This window comes from Suricata suricatta, chromosome 2 (assembly GCF_006229205.1).
Source record: "Suricata suricatta isolate VVHF042 chromosome 2, meerkat_22Aug2017_6uvM2_HiC, whole genome shotgun sequence".
Classification (NCBI taxonomy): Eukaryota; Metazoa; Chordata; class Mammalia; order Carnivora; family Herpestidae; genus Suricata; species Suricata suricatta.
This window is the reverse complement of record NC_043701.1, coordinates 48,394,717-48,419,165: the sequence shown is the minus strand read 5'-3', so window position 1 is coordinate 48,419,165 and position 24,449 is coordinate 48,394,717. Positions and strand designations below refer to the sequence as shown.

Here is a 24,449-nt window from a genome sequence, read left to right as displayed (position 1 = left end):
GTCACATGCAACAAAGTGGCAGCTACAGAATGGAGTGAGCTGTGGTTAAGTGTAAATCCTATAGCAATGAAAGTCATTTGTATTATCCTTACTTCTTTGAATAAATTCAGATGACAGCTCTATTTCATTTCTTCATTCAGTTTGGAGGCCAGATGGCATTAGAATCATTTACTTCACCTTGTTGTGCTTAATTACTACAATCAACACACTATTTTCCAAATTAATCATAACAAAGTAATTTCATTAGTAACACAGCAGGCTGTTGAATTATTAGCATCATAACAGTTTGCAAACAATTAAACTTTATTTGAACCTTAAAAATTTGCAGAGTGGAACATTATTGTAAGATCTAATGGCAATAGAGTACAAATTCAGTACAGAGCAAATAATCAAGCAAAATGCTATATAAAATATGACTTACAATCACCTTTGAAAAAAATTAGCTCTCTAACTGTTCATAGAAAAACAAATAAAAGCTAAGCAAACATAATGAGAACATAGCAATTAGCATATTTTCTAACAAGCCATGTTGTTTAAATTCACATTAATGATATTATTATGATCTTGAAGAGAGTGTGATATATTGTCAAGGGTGTAAAGAAAACTTTCTCCCTGGTAGTACACAAATGGTTTTGTCAAATGAATATAAAGGAGTCATGCACTGAAAGTAATGATTATTTTTCTTGTCACTCTAATTTTAAATCTTTGGTTTCCTTCTGTTATCTCCTATATTCAAGTTAAACAAGAACAAAGGCCACAGGAGCTCTGGACAGAAGTAACACTTTATTTCTATATGGTCACCATTCACAGAGACTATCTGGCTTGGAACTGTCGGCCATCAGTTGGCAAAGGACTCCCTCTCCTGGATTAACTGTAAAGGAGGCAAAACTCTTTTACACGCTTTTCATTCAGCTCCAGTTTGTGCCTGAGTGGGGGAGGGGCTTCCCAGTGCTTTGGAATGCGATGAAAAGCTGCTGCCACCTACTGGCCGAGCACGAAAATCTTCCCTTCGCCCAGAAGCATGAAACCTGTATCCATAACCAAGATTGCATTTTCAGGGGAAACCCACAACTGCTTTTGCTTTCCAATCTCTCAGGCTCTGAAAAACAGACCGCTAAATTTGTCTCCAGTTGTCTCATTTTTGCCGCGATGATTTCAACCTGCTCCGACGTGTATCTATTAAGAGTAGTTCAATGAGTGCACATATTCATTTCTGAAAGCTTTAACTTGACAACGTCTAATTTATGTAAGCTAAAGTTGACTCACAATCCCTAAAACTCAAATGTATATTTCATCTTGAAATCTGATGATCACAGTATTGAGAAGATAGCGTTAAATTTAAGATTTGAAATGTTTATAAATAGTTTTCTATAAATAAAGGAAGGTTACATATTACCAGTTCATTCAAGGTTAGAATCCTTATATAACAAACGTCTGAAAAGTTGCACAAGGGTAGTACCTCCTAATTAATGATTCAAAATTAAATGAGTCTATTTATATCAAATAATTATCCAATCAGCAGTAACATTTTGATACATATCAAGGCCACACTGCTGACTTGTTGGCATTTAAAATACCCTGGATTTCAAATATACATGGAAGGTAATGTAATCATTCCACAAATCTTGCTCCGGCAGCACGACATCTATCTCTGGCGTCAGCTAACACTACCTTTCCATTCACCTGTTGGCACATGTTCCCACTATGGTTGCCACGCTCTCCTCTCTGAGCTCTTCCTTTTCTTCTCACTCCTCTGCGAAGTGTAGAGGCGACTCGGAGCTGGGGTTCCCCTGTTCTGTGCGGGGACGCTAACAGCACAGCACTGATCGGGCAGGGCAACGCAGTGCTCCGCTAGGTCTTCTTACTTCGAAATACATGGAGACTCTTTATGCCATTATATTATGCAGAATGGGGTTTCTTATGAATTTTTTTAAATTTTATTACATTTAAATAGAACCATGGTGGAAAACCTTGGCAAGTCCATCATCTAATCAGGAGGTTTGCTATTGATAAAGAGCTTTGCACGGACCACAGTTCTGGGCTGCACAAGTGTCGCGGGTGTCCACACACGACCACCGGCAATTCTATCATTTTTTCTTTCCTGTGGCTATATTTACATGAAGGAAACTTGCCAATTGGTAAAATTCTCTCATGAAAATATGTTACTTCTGTGTGAAAGATAAGCACTAAGACAGAGCATCTCCAAAGTGTTAACAAAGCCACGTTCTTGAGACAGCCTCTACCCAAAGTTCGCATGATATGTTCAATTAAAATTTCTATGAAATTGCATGTTACATTCTAAAATACAATTGACATCCAACATGAAGAGGAAATTACAAGTCATAATGCAAGGAACCATGACTGTGGTTCATATAAAATTGTGCTGAATTCTTCACACAAATCAAATGAGTAAATAAAAACTACATTTATTTCTTAGCAAAGTAGCAACAGGTACAAGTTTCCTGCCTACATCCAATTTACATTAATATTATTTATTTAGTTTCACACCAGAGGAATATTATAATGAATGCATAAAATAACAGTTCAAGACACACGTTCAATAAAACACAAAAAGGTTATGAGCTGCCACGCAGGCTTTCGAGGTGATCCTAAATCTGAAGCATTTACTGACTAGCAGAAGAATCTTCCTTTTCTGCAGGTAGGAAAGGAAAGTTGCATCTTAAGTTTTGTCTTCAGCTGAAATGTTGACTTTTCCTGCTTCAAAACAAAAATTACATTTTTAGCCCAGGAAAAATGAATATTTACTCCACAGTTTGTCAATTCACCTCCTCGGAAAGGCCATAAAAAGTGATGTTTTACTAAAGAGAAGAAGGTGTGGGAAAACATCCAGTGACTAGCAAAGGGACTTTCTCTACATAAATCTATTTCCAAAGTAAATCCTATGAGATTCTTTAAAAATTAAACCAGGTTTTTTTTTTAAAGGAGAAGATGATGGGAAAGCATGGTCTTTGTGTTATCAGAACACTACAAAGACTTTTTAAAAGGCAAAGGACTTATAATGCAGAGACCAAGAGAACATATGAGCGATTACAGAATATTGGATTAAAATGTACTTACCCAGGACTCTCAAATATCATACATCTCCATTATGTAGGCTTTCGGCACCAAGCCAATGGCTCCTTTCATTTCTCCTACCCACCAGCCGTATCTATTGTATTCCTAATTGAAAACAATATGCAATTTTAACCTTTAGACCGGGATAAGTACAATGTCGTTTATATGCAACTTCTTAGAAACGTGATTTCTTTTTATAAAGTTACAAGAGCTTGAGCCGCAAACTGAAACATTTTAATCTTTTTTTGTTTGCTTCTGGACACTTAAAAGTGTTGTTAGGCAAAGATTTAAATTAACATATAAGACAAAGCCTGTTCATTACTCTGTAAAGACCACAGAAACAGTCACTTGGGATGAGAACTTAGCAAATGAAATGACATGAAGAAGTCAGCTCCCTGGGCCCATTTTCCTTCTCCCACCCCCCCTCTCTCTCCCCACCACCACACACACACACACACACACACACACACACACACACACGAGCAAGCACACGCTTGGCCTGGGAGACACCTCTTCTATGCAAACATCAGTGCTAGATGTTCGGGTTACAGCCAAGACCCTTGGACACAAGACCCTTGGATAGGATACTATCTATGCCTTTAAGAAGCTTATCCTCGAGCAAGGAAGGAAGTACTTTTTCACAATAAATGAATTCCTAGCTGAACTCATATGACTGAAAATTATTTAGGTTGTAGAGCTGTGCCCTTCTTAAGAAAAAATCTAGTATGTGAGTACAGACATTTTAAACAAATGAAAGAATAAGAAAACACTAATAATATTCACACATATTTGCTTTATAAAATAATTTTTAAAGGCTCCTTTTAAAAAAGCTTCCCTGTGGCATTTATTGTTGCTTTCAACTAATCATAAGCCACATTAGATAAAGGATGGGTGGTAGGAATTTAAAGGTGGTGTTAGATTCACCCTTACAGTAGAAGATCAATAAGAAATAAAGGATCTCAAGTTATAATGGCAAAATATTAATCTGGCTGTAAAAAAGAGTGATTGATGCGTTGCTTTTGCGTTTACTTGGCAACGGGAGATAAACCTATACCTGCATTTCCCCCTTTGCCTCCACCGGCAGATACAAGACCGCTTTAGGCATCACAAGTGCTCGGTAACCGGCCTCATATGTCTGCCAGATTGACGGATGCATTTTTATCTCAAATTTATTTATGTTTAGTGAGATACAAACAAAGTAAAATGAATTACAAGTTTCAAGAATAATATCTTCCAAAAGCAATACTCGGCAAAAGCACTGTAGGACCCAAATTTAATTTTTCATAGAAGATAAATTTTTAAAATCAATCCCAAAAGTAATTCAATAGGCTATGATTTTCCAACATCGGAGCCCTAGATGAATGTGCATATGCATACTGAGTTACAGGTGGGGAGGGAATATTCAGACCGGCACAGACTTAGTAACATTTGTATTGATTAGTATGCTATTGACCATCAAAAGGAAAATCATACAATTCTTCAATACAAACGTAGCAACATTAGCACGTGTGTATTGATAATGTAGTCGATCAATAGAGAGAATCTATACGTGCTTTTTAAACAGTGGGCTGTACCAGAATTATGTTTATTGGAAGAAAAAGGTGGAAGGAAAAGGTGAGGGCGGGTAAGGTTAACCCTGTACTTATTATGAGGACTCAGCTCTGGCTTATTAAGACAGCAGACTCAAGGTTTTAAGTTTAAAAGTTCAAAGATAGTGTGAATTTAGTGGATAAAACTGTCTAAAAGCAATGAAAGTAGTCTGATACCCGAACTTAGTGATAATGACTATAACCTGTGTAGGATATATTTATCAGAAGAAAACACCAACTTACTGAAAGCTATGATTAGCAACCATTATATCTTAATAGGTACCTAATAAAACTGCCCTTTTCAATTTTTAAGGCAATGAATACAATTAGAGCCTAATGCTTAACAAAACAAATGTATTTAACCTTCCAGAGGCAAAAGGCCTACGTTGTAAGATTCCAGAGCAGATGGTGAACAGGCGCTGTCTGAGTATAAAAGTTCTACCCAATGTCAATGTAAGATTTTTTAAAAATTGATTATTTGTAAAGAGTAAGGGAACTAGCGCCCCCAAAAGGCAGACACAGAACACACTCAATGAGAGGGCATATTAAGACCCAAATCTCAAATCTTCCAGGTTTAAATTCAAATATAAACAAGAATACTCGTATCATTTTATAATATTCCACTTTGGTTATAATCTATACTCTCAACTGAGGGTATATTATCATTCCCAAAAAGATCACACAATCCAAAGTTAAGAAAATTGATTTTCGGGGCACCTGGGTGGCTCAGTCAGTTAAGCGTCCAGCTTTAGCTCAGGTCATGATCTCATAGTTCGTGGGTTCGAGCCCCGCATCGGGCTCTGTGCTGACAGCTAGCTTAGAGCCTGGAGCCTGCTTTGGGTTCTGTGTCTCTCTCTCTCTCTCTGACCCTCCCCTGATCGTGCCGTGCTCTCTCTCTCTCTCTCTGTCTCTCAAAAATAAATTTAAAAAATTAAAAAAAAATTGATTTTCAACAGATCATTTCACCAAAGGACCAATGACACACTTCACACTTGAGAGAGTGCTGCCTGATGGTCGCTGGTAAGATTCAGTAAGTAGAAAGTACGGTGGGAAACTGGAGGGCGGGGGGACTTCCTCAGCAACAAACAAATCCCTTAAAAGTCACATTCTAGGAAAAAATAAAGTTTCAGACTCAAATTCTCTTAAATGCTTCACATCATTTAAAATAGTTCAAAAGCATATGAAATTTGCTCATACAAGTATTCGAAAATATCACGGGTTTACATCAGAAAAGGGTAAAAATAAAAACCAGAATGTTCAGGACTTCACATTTGTAAAGGATTCCGTAGAATACTCCTGTGTGGAATTAAGAGGCAAGATAAAATATGGTGTGGTAAAAATCTAGTAGGCAAATTTATGGATTTACACTGTGGCCATTAGAGTATGTCGACAAGATTGCAAACACAGAAGCTTTTACTTTTATCATTACCGCCCTCCGTATGAGCCTCGTGAGCAACATGAATCCCAATTAAACCATTTGCAGCCTATAAATTGGAAAGAGGATGCTTCTCGGAGTACGGTGTTCCTAAACTTGAGCCTCAAGACTCAGTATCGCACCAGCTTTCCTTGGGAAGAAGCAGATGTGCTTGTCTGTCTCCTGTTTGCCGCTCCCAAAGAAATGTGACTCCACATGACGTACTACTTACAGTGGAAAGAAGGCAACCTATACAATGTCTCACCGTCCGCATACTAACCAGGGGAGTGTTCTAACAGTCAGAGGTGGGTCATTAAAAAAAAAAGATAACATTCAAATCTTATCTTGTTCTTAAACAAAAAAGAAAAAAGAGAGAGAGAGAGAGAGAGAAGAAATGAAAAAAGAAAAAGACAAAACCATACCGGGCTGCCATGTAAATCTCTGAAAGGTTAGGAAGCATCATGTCATCTTTATGGCATTCGAGGTCTCAGGTACAAGGTCTGCCATCTGGTATCCCTCACCCTACTGGGCTCTTAACATCAACTGAAATGCTAACATAGGCAAGTGGCGGTGCTCCAGGAGGACTGATAAAATAATGAAGAGTCCTTTAATCTACAGGAAACCATTCCAGTCAATTTATAAGAAATATTGCATCCCTTTGTAGGACGTGTAATTATTTTCTATTAATCATGTGCTATAAAGCTACATTATGCGGTTATTCTGTTATCACTAGAAAGAGGCCTGCAGTCAGCTTCTGACAATGTTAGGTAATTACTGACACAAAGCTTCTTTCTCTGCCCGTAGTAATGCTATCAAGATCCAGAGGTGTAGTGATGCTTACTGTATAAAAATAGTACTCAGAGGAAATTCAGCACCTGCAAAATAGATGGCTTCCAGGCAAAACGCAATGTGCCAGGCAAGCAAGTAAAAAGAGCCAAACTTGCCCCAACAATCCAGGAAAATCATCGGAAAGCGGCCCTGCGCAGTTGGGCTCTCACCCCACCGTTTTCAATTTTCATGCCGTTGAAATAGTTTTTCATTTGTTTTATTTTGCAGTAAAATGTGAGGCCTCCACTAATAGTTATTAAGCAACAAATGAAAGCGATTATGGAAGGAGCAGGGGAGAGGGCTGGTTTCGATCATGTGAAACTGACGGTACCTGACATGACAGCCGGCATATGCCCGTTTCCTCGTTCACTGACTCTTCTCTCTCTGCCGGCGGATTATCTCACACTTAACCACTTAAATAAAGCCCCAGCAGTCACCTAAATCCTGCTCAGCACCATGATTCTCACTTCTCAAGCATGCTAATCCACTTTCTGCAAACCGCGAGGTGAAAGAAGGTCATCTTAACAGAAACTCTGAGGCACTAAAAAGATTCCGTGATGTACTCCGCCTTCCAGAAACTAGTTACCAACCTGTTTGAATGCAACAGGTGTTGAATGTGTGAAAGATTCTGTGTGTCCTGTCTCTAAACATACATCTGAGCTTTAGAACCTACTACTCTTTTGCAGAAATGAAGTTAATTTGATTCACAACATGTAAAATGAGCTGAGTTTCAGAACCAGTGGACGTTGCCACGGTTTTCCAACTATTCACTGTGACAGTTTCAATTTTCCATAAACATTGTAGTAGTGTGAAAACCGGAGACCTATGTAAAATACAAGATTACTTTCTTCAAGGGTATCTCTTTAATCTTTCCCTTTTTACTAACTCCAGTTAGAAACTTTGTAAGAATCCCTTCATTCCTCTCTCCTACACCCATCATTTCATCCCTTAAAGTGCACAACAGGAACCTGACAATCCAGTGTTTTACTACTATTGTCTACCCGTGAGCTCCTTGAATCTTCATCTCCTAAGCTGATAAACGAGGAAGCTGACACTCACACTCTCTAAGGTCCTCCGTGATGTCTGAACACCACCCTCCATGAACCTGCTTTAAGACACTGAGTCTCCTGGTGGCTTATGGAAAGCAACCTCATTACTTTATAATTCACTATGCAGGTGTGACTTTGAATTACGCTAATTTGAAGAAGTACTATTTTTTTTTCCTCTGTGCACTGTGCACTCCATTTTTTAAAGCAGGAGAGACAAAGGACAAGCAAAAGGAGCTGATAGTAGGAATTCAATTCTTACAACAGATTTTAGTTTATATTCCAGAGTCAACACTCATTTAATTCAAGTTTCTACACAGTCCACATTTACAATACCGCAGAGTAAAAACGGCTATTCAGACTGATGATTCAAAGATACTGGTAGGCAAAGAAAAGATCAAATCGTATTTAGTAGAAAGTGGCCTTGGTACCTGGTGTATTTCACTGACCTGTACACAACTCTGTTAACTTTTCTCTGGCTTACCCACCGGTCTCTATTCCAACATCGCCACTCTGGTTCAGCCCTTCATCGCCTCCCCCTAGGTTACTGCATCGACTCTGCCTCTCTGTTCTTCCTGGAAACTGCCTTTGTCAGTTTCCAGAACGGCGCAGGAACTCACACCAGCTCCCCAGCGCCGTAACTGCAAACTCCTCAGCTCGGCTCGGCTCCCTCCTGCTCTGCAGACAACATTCCTTCTCTCACCGCACAGTCCAACCTTCCACCCATTCCCACCACTGCCAGTGCTCTCCTCCCCAGGGAACATCTCCCCTCCCTCACCCAAATCCTAACCAGCAACTAAGACCCGACTTGAGTTACCTAGCTGTCGTCACTTCTCTCCAAATTATTTAATCCACGCTTACATCTCTCATTCCAAGCTGAGCATTTATTCCTCATTTTATGTACTTTAGTTCTGTTCCTTCAACTAAAATAAAGCACAAACTCACTGAGATCACGGCAATATCTTACTTCATCTGTCTGCCCCACCCAGCAGATGTGTAAAAGATCTTCAATAAATACGGACTAGATGTGCAATATACTGTCTTCATTTTGGTTGGTGCACCAGTTGACAATCCTAAACATCTTCCTAAGAAGTGTCATTTCCAGCAGGTCTATCTCTTCCTTTGTCTAAATTAGACATACCTGAAGAATTTTCGTAATGACTAGACAAACTTTTGATCTGCACTGCATTTAGCTTCTCAGTCTGAAGTATATTGTTCTTCCCCGTGGCTGGCTGTTGCCCGCCATGTTTTCCAAGGCGCTGAACAGGATACCTTATCTAAAGAGTTTAGATTCCACCTGCAGGAAGAAAGAGGTCTGGCCCCTGCAGAACTGGGACCAGATAATTCCAGTTCTTTGAAGAAAGGAATTGAATGTAGGGAAGAGTTTAAGACAGACCCTGTAAAGGCAGAAACAGTGTGATAGGTGTAAAGGAAACTCTACTGGGTTTTAGTTCCTTACTGTTCTTGTGACAATTTCCCCAGAATTCCCAGAGTCTCATCCTAGCTTTTTTACATACTAGTTCTGCAACCCTGGACAATTCCAAAGTTTTTTAGGGATGGTTTTTTGGGCTTATATTTATAGCACTCTTTGAGACTCCACAATAATCCAGCTACATAGTTAACATAAATCAACAAGTCTAATTATGACACATTTGGACTCACAGAATTACCTTTATGACATATGTTGTTCTACTTACTATAAAATTTTTTGTTGAGGGTATTATCTGTCACTGTTGTACTTGTTATATAAAGTTGTTAAGGTCAGATAATCAGTGACAATTCTAGAAATTCTAGTGGAGATTTTTTTTAAAGTAGCCATATTGGGGAAAAGCCAAGATCCTACCTTTTTTATTAAAAGGGGTTATTAGCTATTTGTTTCTCCCTTTTGCAGTCTAGCTGTGCAAAACTTCGGGTTAAGCTGTAAATTCAAGTGTCTAAACTCCAGATTTTGAAGGTCTCCACAGGGGTAGTCTTTTCTTCCTCCGGTACTTTATTTATTTTCTCCAATTACACTGAGCCTTAAGATTTCCTCATCTATAAAGCAAAGGACTAGCATAAGGTTCCCTTAACTCTAGGGTTCTATCATTCTAAATTATTTTAAGAGGGTCAGAATTATTTCCTATTTTTACCTGTATTTTCACAAACACAAATAAACCAATATCTGCCATACTACTGGGTATTGAAGATATAAAAATACTGAAGACACAGAGTCTACCTCAAAGAGTTCAGGGTTGAGAGGGAGAGAAATGGAAACTCCTAGTCCCCACTTATATGTAGCCAAGTAAAAGGAGCGAAAACTCTAGGGTCAGATCTGCACTGATTACAGGAGAAGGTACTTCCTAGTTGGTATCCCTGGGTGGGTCACATAATAACCTTGCTGAGCACCAGGTCCCGGCTCTGGAAAATGATCACACCGGAACACCATAGGATTCTCTTATGATCAGATGAGCGAAAGCATACGGAGTGCCTAGAACGGGTCCCTGCGGGTTCGCAACAAGTCCTTTTTGTTGTCCCCCTAATGGGTGTGGCAAAATACCAGAGCAAGGAGAAGAGTATGTTGGAGTGCACTCCAAGGCGATCGGATGGTCGTGAGCAGTTCTCCACCCTGCTCTCCCAAACGGAATCTGGCCTGTAAGGGGAGGAGCAGGGAGAGGTCTCAAAGGAGTGAATGCTGCTGCATACACGCAAAGGGGGTTCCTGAGTGTTGGGGGGGGGGGGACGAAGCGCCTCAGAGATCATGGACTTTTCAATTTAGGATTTAAGAAAAATTATCAACGAGGTGCTGTCTACCAAGTTGTTTTGTTTTGCTTTGGACAAATCCTGGCGTGTTCCCAGCAGGATTAAAGCCCAGGGGCCTCACAGCCCCAGCGGCTGCCGCCCACGCTGCCTCTCTGGCTCATCCTTGACCCCTCGGGCTTATCCTGAGCCTCCCAGCCTACCTCCCGGAATCGCCTCCCCGCTTTCATCTGCCAACATTTGCCTGAAATGCTCCTTCCATTTGATGTAAGAGAACACTGGGAAGGCCTCACACATGTTGTGCCCACCTAGGTAACGAGAGGAGTCCCATGAGTAGAACCGGACTATCTCCCGAGAGACAGGTGGGTACTGCGCCGAGTAGGTCTGCCCGGCCTCACTGCGAGCCCACAGCACTCCCGAATGGACAGCACGGAAACTAAATGTCACCAGACCCAAACAGATAGAGTCACAATACGGATACTTTTCCTCCTTCCCCAAAGGCTGTCAGGCCTAACCGCACTGCGGGAGCTAGCTGAGCGTCAACAGCCTATGTCCTACATTGCCATGTCCTAGTTAGGCTTCAGCAGTTGGTTATGCTATTTGTGGCACGCGGGGGCAGATGGTCACAAAGGGAAAACGAAGACACCTGAGAAGTAGCTCTGCCAGCAGAGCTCGGTAGGACTTTCATTTTATTTCCTTTTTCAGGTAGGTTTGAAAGCCTAGTCATGGAATCTTTACATGTTCACAATGAGAAGCAAGTGGTCAGTGACAGTCACAATTCACCAATCCCTGAAAAAAAAATTCAAAACAGATATAAAGGGAGGCAATGCTTGAACCTCCGACCAATACACACACAAACACACACACACACACACACACACACACACACACACACATCCCTTTACTGTGCATTAGTGAACACTGTCAACCAACATTTCCTGTTTTTGACTCAATAAAAAGTGTCTGAAAACGCTGCAATGCTCAAGTCACGTGTGTCCTAGACTAGATAAAATATCCCAGGACTCTTAGCCCCCTTGTTTTTCTGTGAATACCAGGCAAGGTAGTGTGCTTCTTTCCGGCCGGAATGTAGCTACCCGTTGTTAAGTCTCTAAAAATAATTTATTGCTTTAAAAGTAAGAATAGGAATGCGATTAGCAATTTACGGATGAGCACAGATTGAAAGATAAACTAATAGAGGATGTAAATCCAGTAGCAGCAAGTAGAATCACATAACCAAAGAGGGATGCAGGCCAAGGGGAGATGCCTTCAGCCATAGAACCTGGATCCTGCTATTAAAATCCTAAAATCTCACAAACATAGTTCCAGGAAAATACGATGACCTAGGATATTATGTCCTTGTTTAAGGTGGTAATAAACATGAAATGCAGTCTAGTAATGGAATTTGGCACGATTTGAAACACCCTGATTCCTTTTTTAAAAAGTAAAAACTTTTTTTTTAAACTTCAAATATGATTTTCCCCCCATAAGATGAATCAGAAACTGGGCAGTGTGTTTTGGAATTAATTCATCAGCAACGTAGCTCTCATTAAAGTTATAAATCCCGTTTTCATGTGTCCTTCCCTGTACATGTGCCCCATTGTTTTTAGGGGAGAATGAAAAAATTTCTAAATATCTGCCGAACTATGGAAGTACATAACAGTGTTTTCTTCTCATACATAAAAACCACAGCAGTGACCCTCTGTGAGAAGACTGTAAGCAAAAAGTCACTGGCGCGACTTTTTAGGTAAGCGGACTTAAATTTAGTATTAGTGAGCTTCAAAGGTTTAAACTTAGAAAATGCCAGATACTTTGAAAGAGAGGCTAACTCAGCCGGGGTCACATGACAGCTGCTAATTGAAAAATGTTCAGCAGGGAAGGGGGGCAGGGCAGGTGAGCGCCCTACCCTTCTTTATTGCAACACTTGATTTTCACTAAAGAAAAAGAAAATTTTTTTTAAGATTTCAGATTCGTATAACTCTCAAAAGAGAGGCCCGAAATAAATAAATCACCCTCAGGCTGACGAGCACAGCTGACACCCGACCACAGCTTCCTTGTGAAAACAGAGAAAGAAGGCTAAATTTTAAAACCAAAATATTCCTATAGTGGATTTTAATGAGGAGCTCAATCATCAATCCAAAGGAATTCAGTCTTTTTCTGTCGTTACATTTACAAAACTGAAACGCTCTCCATTATAATGCACACCATTTTCAGTCCCTGATTTATCCAAACTGTGTTTATATTTAAAGAATGCATCTTTTCTTAAACTGTCTTGAGTTGCCTTTTTTTTTTTAAGTACTTTCAGAACTGACAACCTTCTGAAAGGTAAGTCAGATCAGTGATAATTTAAATATTGCAAAGTATAGATCAAGGAAATTTTGAAAACAAGGTGTATTTCTTTAAAATCTGTGAATTGACATTATTTAGTAAAAAGTTGTGGCATTAGTTTCATGAAGCACACATCTGTTTATGCTTCTACAAATGTTGCATTAAGACTCTTAAAAAATGTATTCTTCCTTACGAATACAATGCTTACATTTAATTCAGAACGATGAAAAAATATGATTAATGCTAATACTTTAGTGACATGACATAGGAAAGTAATAATCCATAGCTAGATTTCAAGCTGAATTTATGACATGATTTTGACTTTGGACATGAGCGGCAATAACCTGCACCGCTCATTCTGAGCCACTAGATGGTGTAAAAAATAAAATGGTACAATTTCATTCTATCGCCACAAAACCTACTATATCTCTGAGAAACAAGAAACACATTTCTAGACATACAACAATGCTGGTGATTTCTAAACTAACTGTACTTTTAAAACAATCTATCTCTCCACCTTGATCTAGAAACAAGTCCTTCTGAGGAATCCTTCATCATATATATGTGTGTATATATATATGATATATACTATATAACAATATATAGATCTATCATTCGACCTTAATCTAGAAACAAGTCCTTTTGAGCAATTTTTCACTGTCTTCTAAGGGGCTTGAGTTCTGAATTGACAGCAGTCTTAAATATTCGAATGCTGTCATTCACATTAAAATGAATTTATGATATTACTCTATGGTCTATTTTGGCCAAAGTTTTGATAAAAACTGGAAGACCAAACCAATAAAACATTATTTGAGTCTTCAAAGATTCCTCTCTGAAAGTGTTCCCCCCCAAATTGGGAAGTCAGAGTTTTTACAAACGTTTACCGACTCCCAAAGCAATTTGAAAAACAATAGCCAAGGTGTCTACTCATGGCTCTAAATCTGTCCAAATTTCATTAAAGGAGAGCTCAGTGTCCTTTCTTTCCACCCTCACCAAGATTTACCTGGTTGATTCTACCAGCTCCGCAATAGGATACATAGGGGTATTAAATCATTTGGCCAATAGTGACCATGTGCGGGCTAACAATGCCTACCCTCTTCTTTCCAAAACCAAAATGAGCTCCGGGAGGCCCCTCAGGAAATCATGCTGACCATGGAACTTCACACCTTGTGAAGGGGTGATAGAGGAATTATTTTTGGTAAGCACATGCCCAAATAACAGCATTTAGAAATTTTAGATGGCAGTGTACTCTTCCTTTGAGCCGGACCACCACTAACCTTAGCTCTGTGACCAGGCTTCACAGATAAAACAACAGTCTCCGTGAAACAGGTCCGGGAGAAGAGAAACACCTTCCCTGGGATCCCAGAGGTATTGACATACACCCATGATGGTACCTCTACTTTCATAGTAACAGACGATAAAGTTCCGAGGCGATGGCCACAGCCTGCCCTGGAGGTCAGTACTCTGAGGATTCCAGCAACAAAGACAGCATGACTCATAAAGGTTTTAACAACAGACCTACATGGGTTTTAAAAGTTTCACATTTTCCCATAATAATATAACTACATGTCGCTTATCGCTATAATTTGGAATTCCAAGTAGAAGCCAATGAACCTTTGATCTGATACACAATTGCAGCTCAGCTGGCAAAAGAAACTGCAAGCTAAGTACACTGGGGGCATAATTCCAAGAGACTTTCTTGAACTGAATCACTTTGGTTTCTGTATTAAGCAATCAACTCAGAAAAAGTGTTCTCTTAATTCAGGACAATGCAATGTTCAATAATCCAATAATGCTTCATCCAAGAGTTGGTTCTCTATAGCTTCCAAGAACTAAACCTGTCTTTTTTTTTAAAAAAACAAACAAACAAATAAACATACTAAGGAGCAGAGGACAGAGGAAAAATGAGAAGTCTTAGCTTTGGGTACCTCAACTAGCAATGACCATGGCTGGCTCTCCTTACTTGTTAAATATTTTCTCCCAACAATCTATAAGTGCTCGATAGCATTCCTTTTGGATTCCTGATGCTTGGCACAGGCCCTCACACACTGTCGACACTTTATGACAGTTTCAGAGTACACACTAGGGAGGAAAGAAGGAAGGAAGGAAGATACGAGCACAAGACAAAAGTGGACAGCCTTGGTCTGGGAGTCAAGGTGTCTGATTAAGTATTGGTTCTGGCCCTTTCTCGACCTAAGTTTATCTGTAAAACCAAGAAGAGGCGGCTGAACATCATGGAGATTCCTCATTCATTTGTTCTGCAACTTCCTTGGTTACGATTTTATCTACCAGCCATCTCTTGTTACATTTAACAAACGACCTTATTTCCAAATTCTCTTCCATATCTAGCAAGTCAGACTATCTTTCTGAAAAGTACAAAATATTTCTCTAATCAAAAAACTACATTAAACTCCTAGACTTATGATGTATAGAACATCTCCCTACTTACACTTAACAAGTTTTCATACATCATTTGTTTCTAAAATAGCTTCATAAAGTAGACTGAGGGAGTTTTTTTAATCCCGTTGTTACAGTAGGGAGAGCTAAATATGAAAATTAAGGCAGCTCATACACGTTATCACAATAAGAAACATGACGTTTAGATCTAAGGGCAGAAAGATTTTGCATCATTCAGTATCTTAAGACATTCATTATATATATATATATAAATTAAATATATGTGTATATATACATATATATATATGAGAGGTGACTTTATATATATGTGTGTATATATTTATGTGAGAGAGAAAGAGAGAGAGAGGTGAGTTCATAGCAACAGACTTTGCCATTATGTTTACAAATACAACTATGTTAAATTGTAAAAAAACTACCTCAACCTATCTGAATAGAAAAAACATTGCTTTTAAATTGTCGGAACACCAATGTATTTACATAAAGATGAAAACCTTCTACTATAAACAGTGTTTCCAGTAGTGAATGGCAGACAAAATCAGAATAAGCACACAGAAGAATAAAAAGGAAGAGGAAAGAAAAACATAATAAATAACCCGATACCTCACAATGTTAACTTTCACATAAGTATATTGTTTCTGGAGAAGAGAGGGTGTGGATGTGAGCCAGAGGCTCAAGTGATAGGTAAACACACTGTTAAGTTGGATCCTGTTATCTGATTGTGTTTAAAATTTGATTATATTTCACTTGACAAAATAATTAATTATTGTGAACTCCCAATTGTTAACAAGGACCTAGAGGAATTCCAATTGGCATTTTTCCCCCGTGTTGTAAACCCAGATGCAGAAGAATCTAGCTTTGTACTCACGCTTTATGGTTGTCATCTGGGGTGTCTCCTTACCTTGCTAAGAATGTAAATCACATCGCCACGTTTAAATGACAATTCATCAGAAAGAGCTCCTGTGCAGTCCCACAAACCCTGGTAAAAATTAGCATAATCGGTGCTTTTATCTCCTAGGAAGACGAGAGAGAAAACATGAGTTAGAGCTTTCGTGTAACGGGTCCTTACTTAAACAGGAACCGATAGAAATTAAAGGGACTCCTCTAACCAGCAAAACAATCTAAAAAAATTCCATCCTGATTCAAAGAACATTTGATTATCTTTACACACAAATCTGACTTTTTCTAATTATATAATGAAGGACCTTTTTTCAAAAGGTCTCATTTTGAATGTCTCTTTTCTTTCTCCGTTTCTTGTTTTATCCAAAGCCTATAACTGCAATGTGTTCTTATCAAACCAGCACCTAAAAGTTCCTTGCCGCTGATCTTTTATAATGGACCTAACCCCACTTGCAACATGCTGTGTTGAAGGTGAATCAGCCATGCCACATGATGACCAAGTATCCATGACATGTGATAAACACGCTGTGAAATAACCACCTTACAGAATTCCTAAAAATTACAGAGAGACAGAGAGACAGAGAGAGAGAGAGAGATGGAGGGAGGGAGAGAAAATTTGGGACACTTCATAAAGAATAATAAAGGACCCAATAGGGCACAGAAATTACCCAAACTAGGCAACAATACTTAAAAAAAAATTCTAAAACCTAAAGCTGGTTAGAGGAAGAGGGTGGAAATAACAGAGGGTAATTCCAGCTCTTATCTTTGGGGACTTTTGTACCGAAAGCCTCTCAAAGTTATTGCTAAAATATTTTAGCAACTTTGAAATTGCCAATGCTGAGGCTGCATTTTTCTAGATTTCTGTCAGCCCTCGTTTAGGACATTACACTCTGAATAAACATGCAACGTAGACGGTATCAGCTCATCCTTCTAGCGGCATAAGCACAATGGATGTGATGTGCTCAAACTGCCATACAGACCATTAACTGATTGATTATTTAGCGCTCTCCGCTCTGTAATACCACAATAAACTGGGTAATAAATGCTTTGTCACTTATACAATGTGGGTCTCTTGAAACACAGCACAGAGTTAAATACACTGATGCTTCTGTTGCACTGAGAACTGTTTCCTGTTTTTAATTTCATGATAATTGAGTTTTGATGAGTTAACGCAAAAAGAATGCAAGTGATATCAATAAGATGTCCGTGTGTTCACTAACCAGGCAGAACATATACGCGTTGACAACTTCCATCATTGGAATGTCAGCTCTGAATTCTGAGGGGACAACTGTGGGACGCATGCTGCGTCAGGCTGTCATCCTGGTTTTGTTATATGGCTCTCAAACAGCAGGCTCCTTGGCAATTCCGACACGACTCCTCATGTGAGCTCGTCTTCTGGGTACTCGGCTCCTAGCGCCGAGGTTGTGGTTTACACAAAGTGCTAAGTTTGTTACAAGTCTTTGCAGTTCTAATATCCGGAACATTTTTTAGAGCCAAGAAGAAAATCTGAGTAACGTGGAGTGTGACGATTTAGAAAGATGATATTTTTTGATTCTGCTTTAAGAAAATAAACAGTGGCTAGAATACGCAGCCTTGCAAAATCCTATTCCACTTTTTTCTCCTGTTTTCTAAAAATTCCAAGGTGGGGGAGGGAGGGAGGGAAAGAAAATGGGAGGGGGCGTGAAAGGAAGGAGGGAGGGAGGGAGGGAAACTGAGAGACAGGCACCTCACTGACCTCTCCACTCCACACCTGAGCTCTCCTCACCGATACCAGCGAGCATGTATACAAGCCTGGGGACCCAACCAGGAACTAACCATGCTTGTGGCCACCCTTCCTTACATGGTCCCCCCTCCAAAGCATGTATTAAGTAAATTCCATAAATGGACACTAGAGGGCACTCCGGCCGGACAGATCACTTCGAACATTGTCAATTTTTTCTTTGGGAAAGGATTACTTAATAATAAAGTGACTGATTTCCTTTAAAAACCACTTATTTAGACAAATAGAGATTTAGAAGTTGAGACATTCTAGTCCGATTAAATCAACTGCTAAATGGGTCAAATGTTGCGCCCCAAGCAGTCCGTCAGTGTCAGTTGAAAAGTCCAGGAATTAGAGCAGAGAGAGGATGACATCATTTCACATGCAAGGCCCTCCCCCACAGTCGCTGGCCGGGAGGGAAAAGGATGTAAATAGTGGGTTTCCTGGAGCCGAGGCTCCTGTGTGTTCCCCATGCTGCTCAGCCTGAGGCTTGATCCAAAAAGGTTAAAGAAACAAAACTTGGGCTAAAACTAGAGAAGTGTTGGCCACGCTAGAGCGTCCCAGTGCGTCCCCAGCTGCCCAGCCTGCTGCCTGCTCCTCCTTTTAGATTCTCTCATGACGGTGTTTCGTTCAATAGGTTTTCAAGAGGTGGGGGGAAGCAGGAAGGAAAAAGAAAAGTATATGGTGATTTCTAACACATAATCCTTACCACTTTGGGGTCTCTCTTCCCCTGGATGCGCTTGGTGAAACTCCCATTAACACTAATGGGAGCTACAGGAGCACATGAGGGGAAGGGAGACCCCCACGATGTGCAAGATGCATCTCTCCCTAGATGTGCATCATGAGCATTTCATTAAATCTCACTGCTGTAAAGAGGCAACGGAGCTAGCGACTTGGCAATACTGGGGGAAAGACGCATTTTCTACTGTGCTTTCTGATAATCTTGATGATGATGTTACCCAAAGACCAACCTCATTCTGTGCCCCATATGTGAGCTCTGTTAAAGAGTAATAAGTTGTTTATGCCACATGGCTATACGCACATACAATGTACTATTCTATTTCAGAGTGCAATGCGAGGTATAAAGCAGATGAACCTCAGCTAAGGAGGAGACCTGGCGATATTTATTTATTAGCCTTAGTCTCCTCGGGAAAGTAATGTTAAAATTCCTGGTATGACAATTTTAGATATAAAAATTAGTAACTGCCTTATTCCTTCAAGAGTAGCGAGCTTCTCTGATTTACTTTTCATAGTTTTCAGTTTTGAAATTTTAAGTGTGGCTAACCATCCTCAAAAAGTTACACACGGGTATAGCCTTGGAAGCACAGCGAGCTCACAAAAGTTAGCACTGCTCACCTACAGACTGAAAAATAATCCATGCAAAATATGGTTTTAAAAAACAAAAATGTGGGGCACCTGGGTGGCTCAGTCAGTTGAAGGGTCTGACTTCAGCTCAGGTCATGATCTCACAGTTTGTGGGTTTGAGCACTGCATCCGGCTCTGTGCTAACAGCTCGGAGCCTGGAGCCTGCTTCGGATTCTGTGTCTCGCTCCCTCTCTCTCTATACCTCCCCTGCTCATGCTCTGTCTCTTTCTCTGTCTGTCTCCCAAAGATAAATAAGCGTTAAAAATTTTAAAAAAGAAAACAAAATTTTTTTTTAATTTTAAAAATGTAATGCCATAGATAAGCACACATTCTGAATACAAATAAGTCTCTTTAGTTGTTATCACTGCATGGATTAATCCACACACATCATGATCTATGTTTTCAAAATTACAAAAAACCTCACGTCCTTAGGTTTCTTGTCTTGAGAGGCATGAATGGTTAAAAAAGAAGGCAAAGAAAGAAAAAACAACCATTCTAAATTAGCCATCCTGTGGAGGATTTAAACAATATACTTGTTCCTGCTTTTTCAAACACTCAAAAACAGATCACTGGGCAATAACAGAATTGTCAGGAAAAATAAGCTAAACATTGGAGATACTTTTACAAAAACAAAAAAGATTTTAAAAATATGATGACAATGGCTGAAACATACAATAATTAAGAAAATGGAGATTCTCTTCTTGAGTAGTCTCACAGGTTTAAAAACTATTTCAGAAAAGTAAGCCTATTCTACAGTGTTCAAAAATATCAGGGGCACCTGCGTGACTCTGTCGGTTAAGCCTCTGACTTCAGCTGAGTCATGATCTCGCAGTTCCTGAGTTCGAGCCCTGCATCTTGCTCTGTGCTAACAGCTCGGAGCCTGGAGCCTGCTTTGGATTCTGTGTCTCCCTCTCTCTCTCTGCCCCTCCCCTGCTCACGCTCGCTCGCTCTCTCTCTCTCTCTCTCTCTCAGAAATGAATAAACATTAAGTGTTTTTCAAAAAAGTCAAATGTAATCTTTGTCTATATATGTGAAATAAACATGCAAGACGTGCAAGCTTGAACATAAAAGAACTTACGAGACATACGGGATTATGTTTTTGTTTATGTATTTTGCATTCGTCTGATTTTGTTTCTCTTTTTTTTAAGTAAAATCGATCAATGTGAAAAATATATAACATTCTTGAGTAAGGTTAGAAGTTCACGTCATGTGATGCTAGGCAAGATAGGAATACCCTTGTCAGCTCACTGCCCGGCACAGCAAACAAACTTCTAGTGTTACATCTTTGACAGCCTAGAGAGAGCAAAGGTCACTGCTATGCAAAAGCATTAAAACTGTTGCTTGAAAAGAATTTCATGTCACTAAAGATAAGAATTATTGCCTAGTGCTTTACAGCTATTGCATGGAAAGCTAGATCGACTTATTGCATTCCTTTGAAGAAAAACTGACTGTTTTCTTCCTTCCCTCAAAGGCAAACATTTGGGAGATAGTTACTTTAACAGCATTTTTGAGGGGCCCCTGGGTGGCTCAGTCAGTTAAGCAGCTGCCTTTGGCTCAGGTCATGATCTTGCCATTCCTGAGTTCGAGCCCCGCGCCGGGCTCTGTGAGGATAGCTCAGAGCCTGGATCCTGCTTCGGGTTCTGTGTCTCCTCTCTCTGCCCTTCCCTTGCTCATGCTCTGTCTCTCTGTCTCTCAAAAATAAATAAACATTTTTAAAAAAGCGGTTTTGAAAAATACAACTGCTTTTAGGCCATAATACTTCTATTTGTGAAAGGAACACCTACATGTGTCTACTTCTACATCGGCACTGAAATTTAAAAAACCAAACCAAACCAAACCTTCGTGCTTTAGCAGAAGCTTTCTGATACATACTAAAACACATATACTTAAATGACCACTGAGGGTCTGCCTCAAGGTTTCACTCAGTCTTAGGATCTTATAGGACCAGAGTGCTCACGTCTAAAAACTTGGTCCTCACTTCCTTTCTGGAAAAAAAAAAAAAAAAAAGCAAACCAGAACCTTCTGCAGCAGCCTGCTCCTGCTTTCCTGTCCAGGTCCGGAAGTCAGGCCTCTGTTTCCTTTCTGCATGTCACGGTAGGAAGGACTCGGGAAAGCTACTTCCTGAACACACACTTCCTGTCCACCCTGCCTCTGACAGCTGGAAAGAGTGATGTATGAATGTATCAGAGAAGGGAAGGTGACCCTCAACTCCGGCTCCGTGCAGGACGCAGGATGATATAGCAGACCTCGCCCCAGCTGACACGGTGGCTACCAAGAGGTGTAAAAGTCCTGATAAGAAGTCATTCCCTCTCTTCTTTCCGTGTACCATAATTGCTGGTTTATCAAAGCTGACCTCATGCTTGCACTTCAGATACGGTTTATCTCCTGCTATTTGGAAATAACAACCCCCCCCCCCCACACACACACAAAAGTCGCCCGTATCATGTGATCTTGTACACAGCATGTATGGCTGTTTTTCCCGGCTCAGTCGTAATTAGCACTTGGGGCCATGTGCCAAGTGGAAATGGATAAGGGGAATATCCTTCCTCGCCTTCTAGGCCATCAGTGTCCTTTTCCAATTTTTAAACTGCTGTCACCGGACTCTGGCATTTCTTACCCAATTCATTTGCTTTCCGTGTTAATCATATGCAATGAAGATATGCATGGCCAACATTTAAACAGGCTGCAGATCAATTAGCGGTCTTAAGTTTATCTGATTTTTATCAAAGAAGACAGAGCTGCGGGTCGATTGTCAGAGCCTGTGTCAAGTTGACCTTTTCAGAGATGTCTACATTGCCAGTCCCCTGGGCAACTTGTTGTCCCCTGTTAGTCTCTGAATGGCAGAAGTCTGTTCTGCTCAAGTACAAAGTATACACAGATGTCTATATTACATTCTTATAGGTTTGACAGCAACTGCATGTTGTATCTATAAACTGTCCTTTAGCAGTGACACTTCCTCAATGATGATAAGCTAATTTATGCAACTAAATCTCCTTTGTGCAGAAATGAAAGCTAATTGAGTCATTACAAAGTAATTCAGGAAGGAATACCTTGTATAAATTGGCTTACTTTATAAATCCTTCTCAAGTGGTTTTCATGCATCCTAAATGGGACTAAGCAGCTTATCCGCCATGAGATATCCAGATCGAAGCAGCCAACTTCGGGGGAGTTGTGCAAACATCTTTAGAGCAGTAAGAAAGTGGCCAAAGGGAAAGGGGACAAGACCCAAAGGGGTTTCCCAGGAAGCTTCGTGACTCAGTACCTGTGGGGGGCGGAGCACCGTCCTGACTCATCTTCCTCTGGTCCTCCCTGCGAGCAGGAGCACTGTCCTCTTCCTCTTCTGTAAGCAAACAGAAACGGCACGCTGAAGGGTTTCCTCACAAATAACAGGACACTGCTCCCCCCATTTTACGAGCAAACCTAAAAGTTTACGACGCATAAATATTCCTCCTCAAAGAATGAAACAGCTCAACATTCACATTCCTTTGTCAATCATCTAAAGCTGAACAAACAAACCTCTAGCCATTTCCACATAGCGACCTGACCAGTTGGCTTGATAAAACTTAAGATACGTACTGATGCCTCACATATTTTGTTTTGCATACTTACAGAAACTCATCTGGAACGCTCTTAAATCCAGAGCAGCCCTGGAATCCAGTAAACTAACACCCAGCACTATATGGACAGGCCACTTTATACCAAGGCAGGATAAAATCACAGTCCCCAAAATGCCATAGAGCAGAGGGAAAATGTGTGATAGAAAATACAGTTAGCCTGTAAGTCATTCACTGAGTATCAGATACTTCGTGCTTTCCCCCTCGATCCTCACGGGAGAATACCAGAAAGATCTTCACCCTTCAGGGCAATTCCCCCCACATTATACTGTGGATCTACTTACTATATGTCATACACCATTGTAGACGTTAAGATTTCACAGTTCAATAGTTTTAAATCTTAATTTCACAGAAGAGTAAACTGAGGCTTGAAAAGGTAAAGAAACTTCCACTGTTTACTATTCCGACTCAGCCTGTGATCATAATGTCCATGTGCCTTATCCTGCATGTATTCAGGGCCTGACCTTCGTGATCCCCACATTCTCCAATCATATTCATCCCCCCAGTAACAGGGAGAAATAGGAGAAGACTACATGAGAAGAGTTTTAAACAGAGTCCACAGACTTTAATTATTTTACATTAAAGAAACATTTATTATATGACCACTTTCCTCACCTAAGGATTTATATACACTTTAGAAATATTTAAGGCAGGACAGATGAACAAAATGGCATGCCCAAGAAAAACTGCATTCAAAACGAATCATAATTTCAAGAAAAACAAAAAAAACTTTAAAGTAAAATATGCAAAATATGTAAACATAGCCATGAAGGTTCTTAAATAATCCAACCAATAAATCTTCCCTGGGTATTAATTGCCTATAAGAGACAGCTTCTACCAGGGAGACAAAGAGAGCAGGAAGCTTCTGCCCTCAGAAGGCCGAGCGCCTACAGGGCACAGAAGACAGGAGTATCTAAGGGAAAATGGGATGAGGGACATAAAGCCTGACACGTGAGAGACGAGGTACTGATGAACGCAGACTAGAAACCACCCAAGTGGGAAACACCGCAAAGGCTCTGAGGGATGGAGAAAATCTGAATAGAGATGGGGAGGAGGAAATTTCTATTTTTAAAAAAATGGTTTTTTTTTTACATTTATTTATTTTTGATTGACAGAGATAGAAGAGCACAAGTGGGGGAGGGGCACAGAGAGAAGGAGACACAGAATCTGAAGCAGGCTCCAGGCTCTGAGCTGTCAGCACAGAGCTCGATGTGGGGCTTGAACCCACAAACCATGAGATCATGACCTGAGCCGAAGTCGGACACTTAACCGACTGAGCCACCCAGGCGCCCCAAGGAAATTTCTAGACAGAGGGAGAGTCATAAGCAAAACAACAAAGCACAGTAATATCCATTTGGCTAAAGAATATGGAACTCAAAAGGG

At 40.1% G+C, this 24,449-nt stretch overlaps 1 protein-coding gene across 2 annotated transcripts in view; it reads right to left on the bottom strand.

Annotated features, from left to right (window-relative positions):
• Positions 1-281: 281 nt before the first annotated feature.
• SKAP2 (src kinase associated phosphoprotein 2) overlaps positions 282-24,449 on the bottom strand; it is a 185,000-nt gene continuing 160,832 nt past the window's right edge. For both annotated transcript variants that reach the window (XM_029925987.1, XM_029925997.1), the window contains 4 exons: positions 22,715-22,792; positions 16,330-16,442; positions 3,079-3,180; positions 282-2,718 (listed from right to left, as the gene is read on the bottom strand). In XM_029925987.1, coding sequence (XP_029781847.1) covers positions 3,088-3,180; positions 16,330-16,442; positions 22,715-22,792 — 284 coding nt within the window. In that variant the 3' untranslated portion in view covers positions 282-2,718; positions 3,079-3,087. The remainder of the gene's footprint in view (positions 2,719-3,078; positions 3,181-16,329; positions 16,443-22,714; positions 22,793-24,449) is intronic.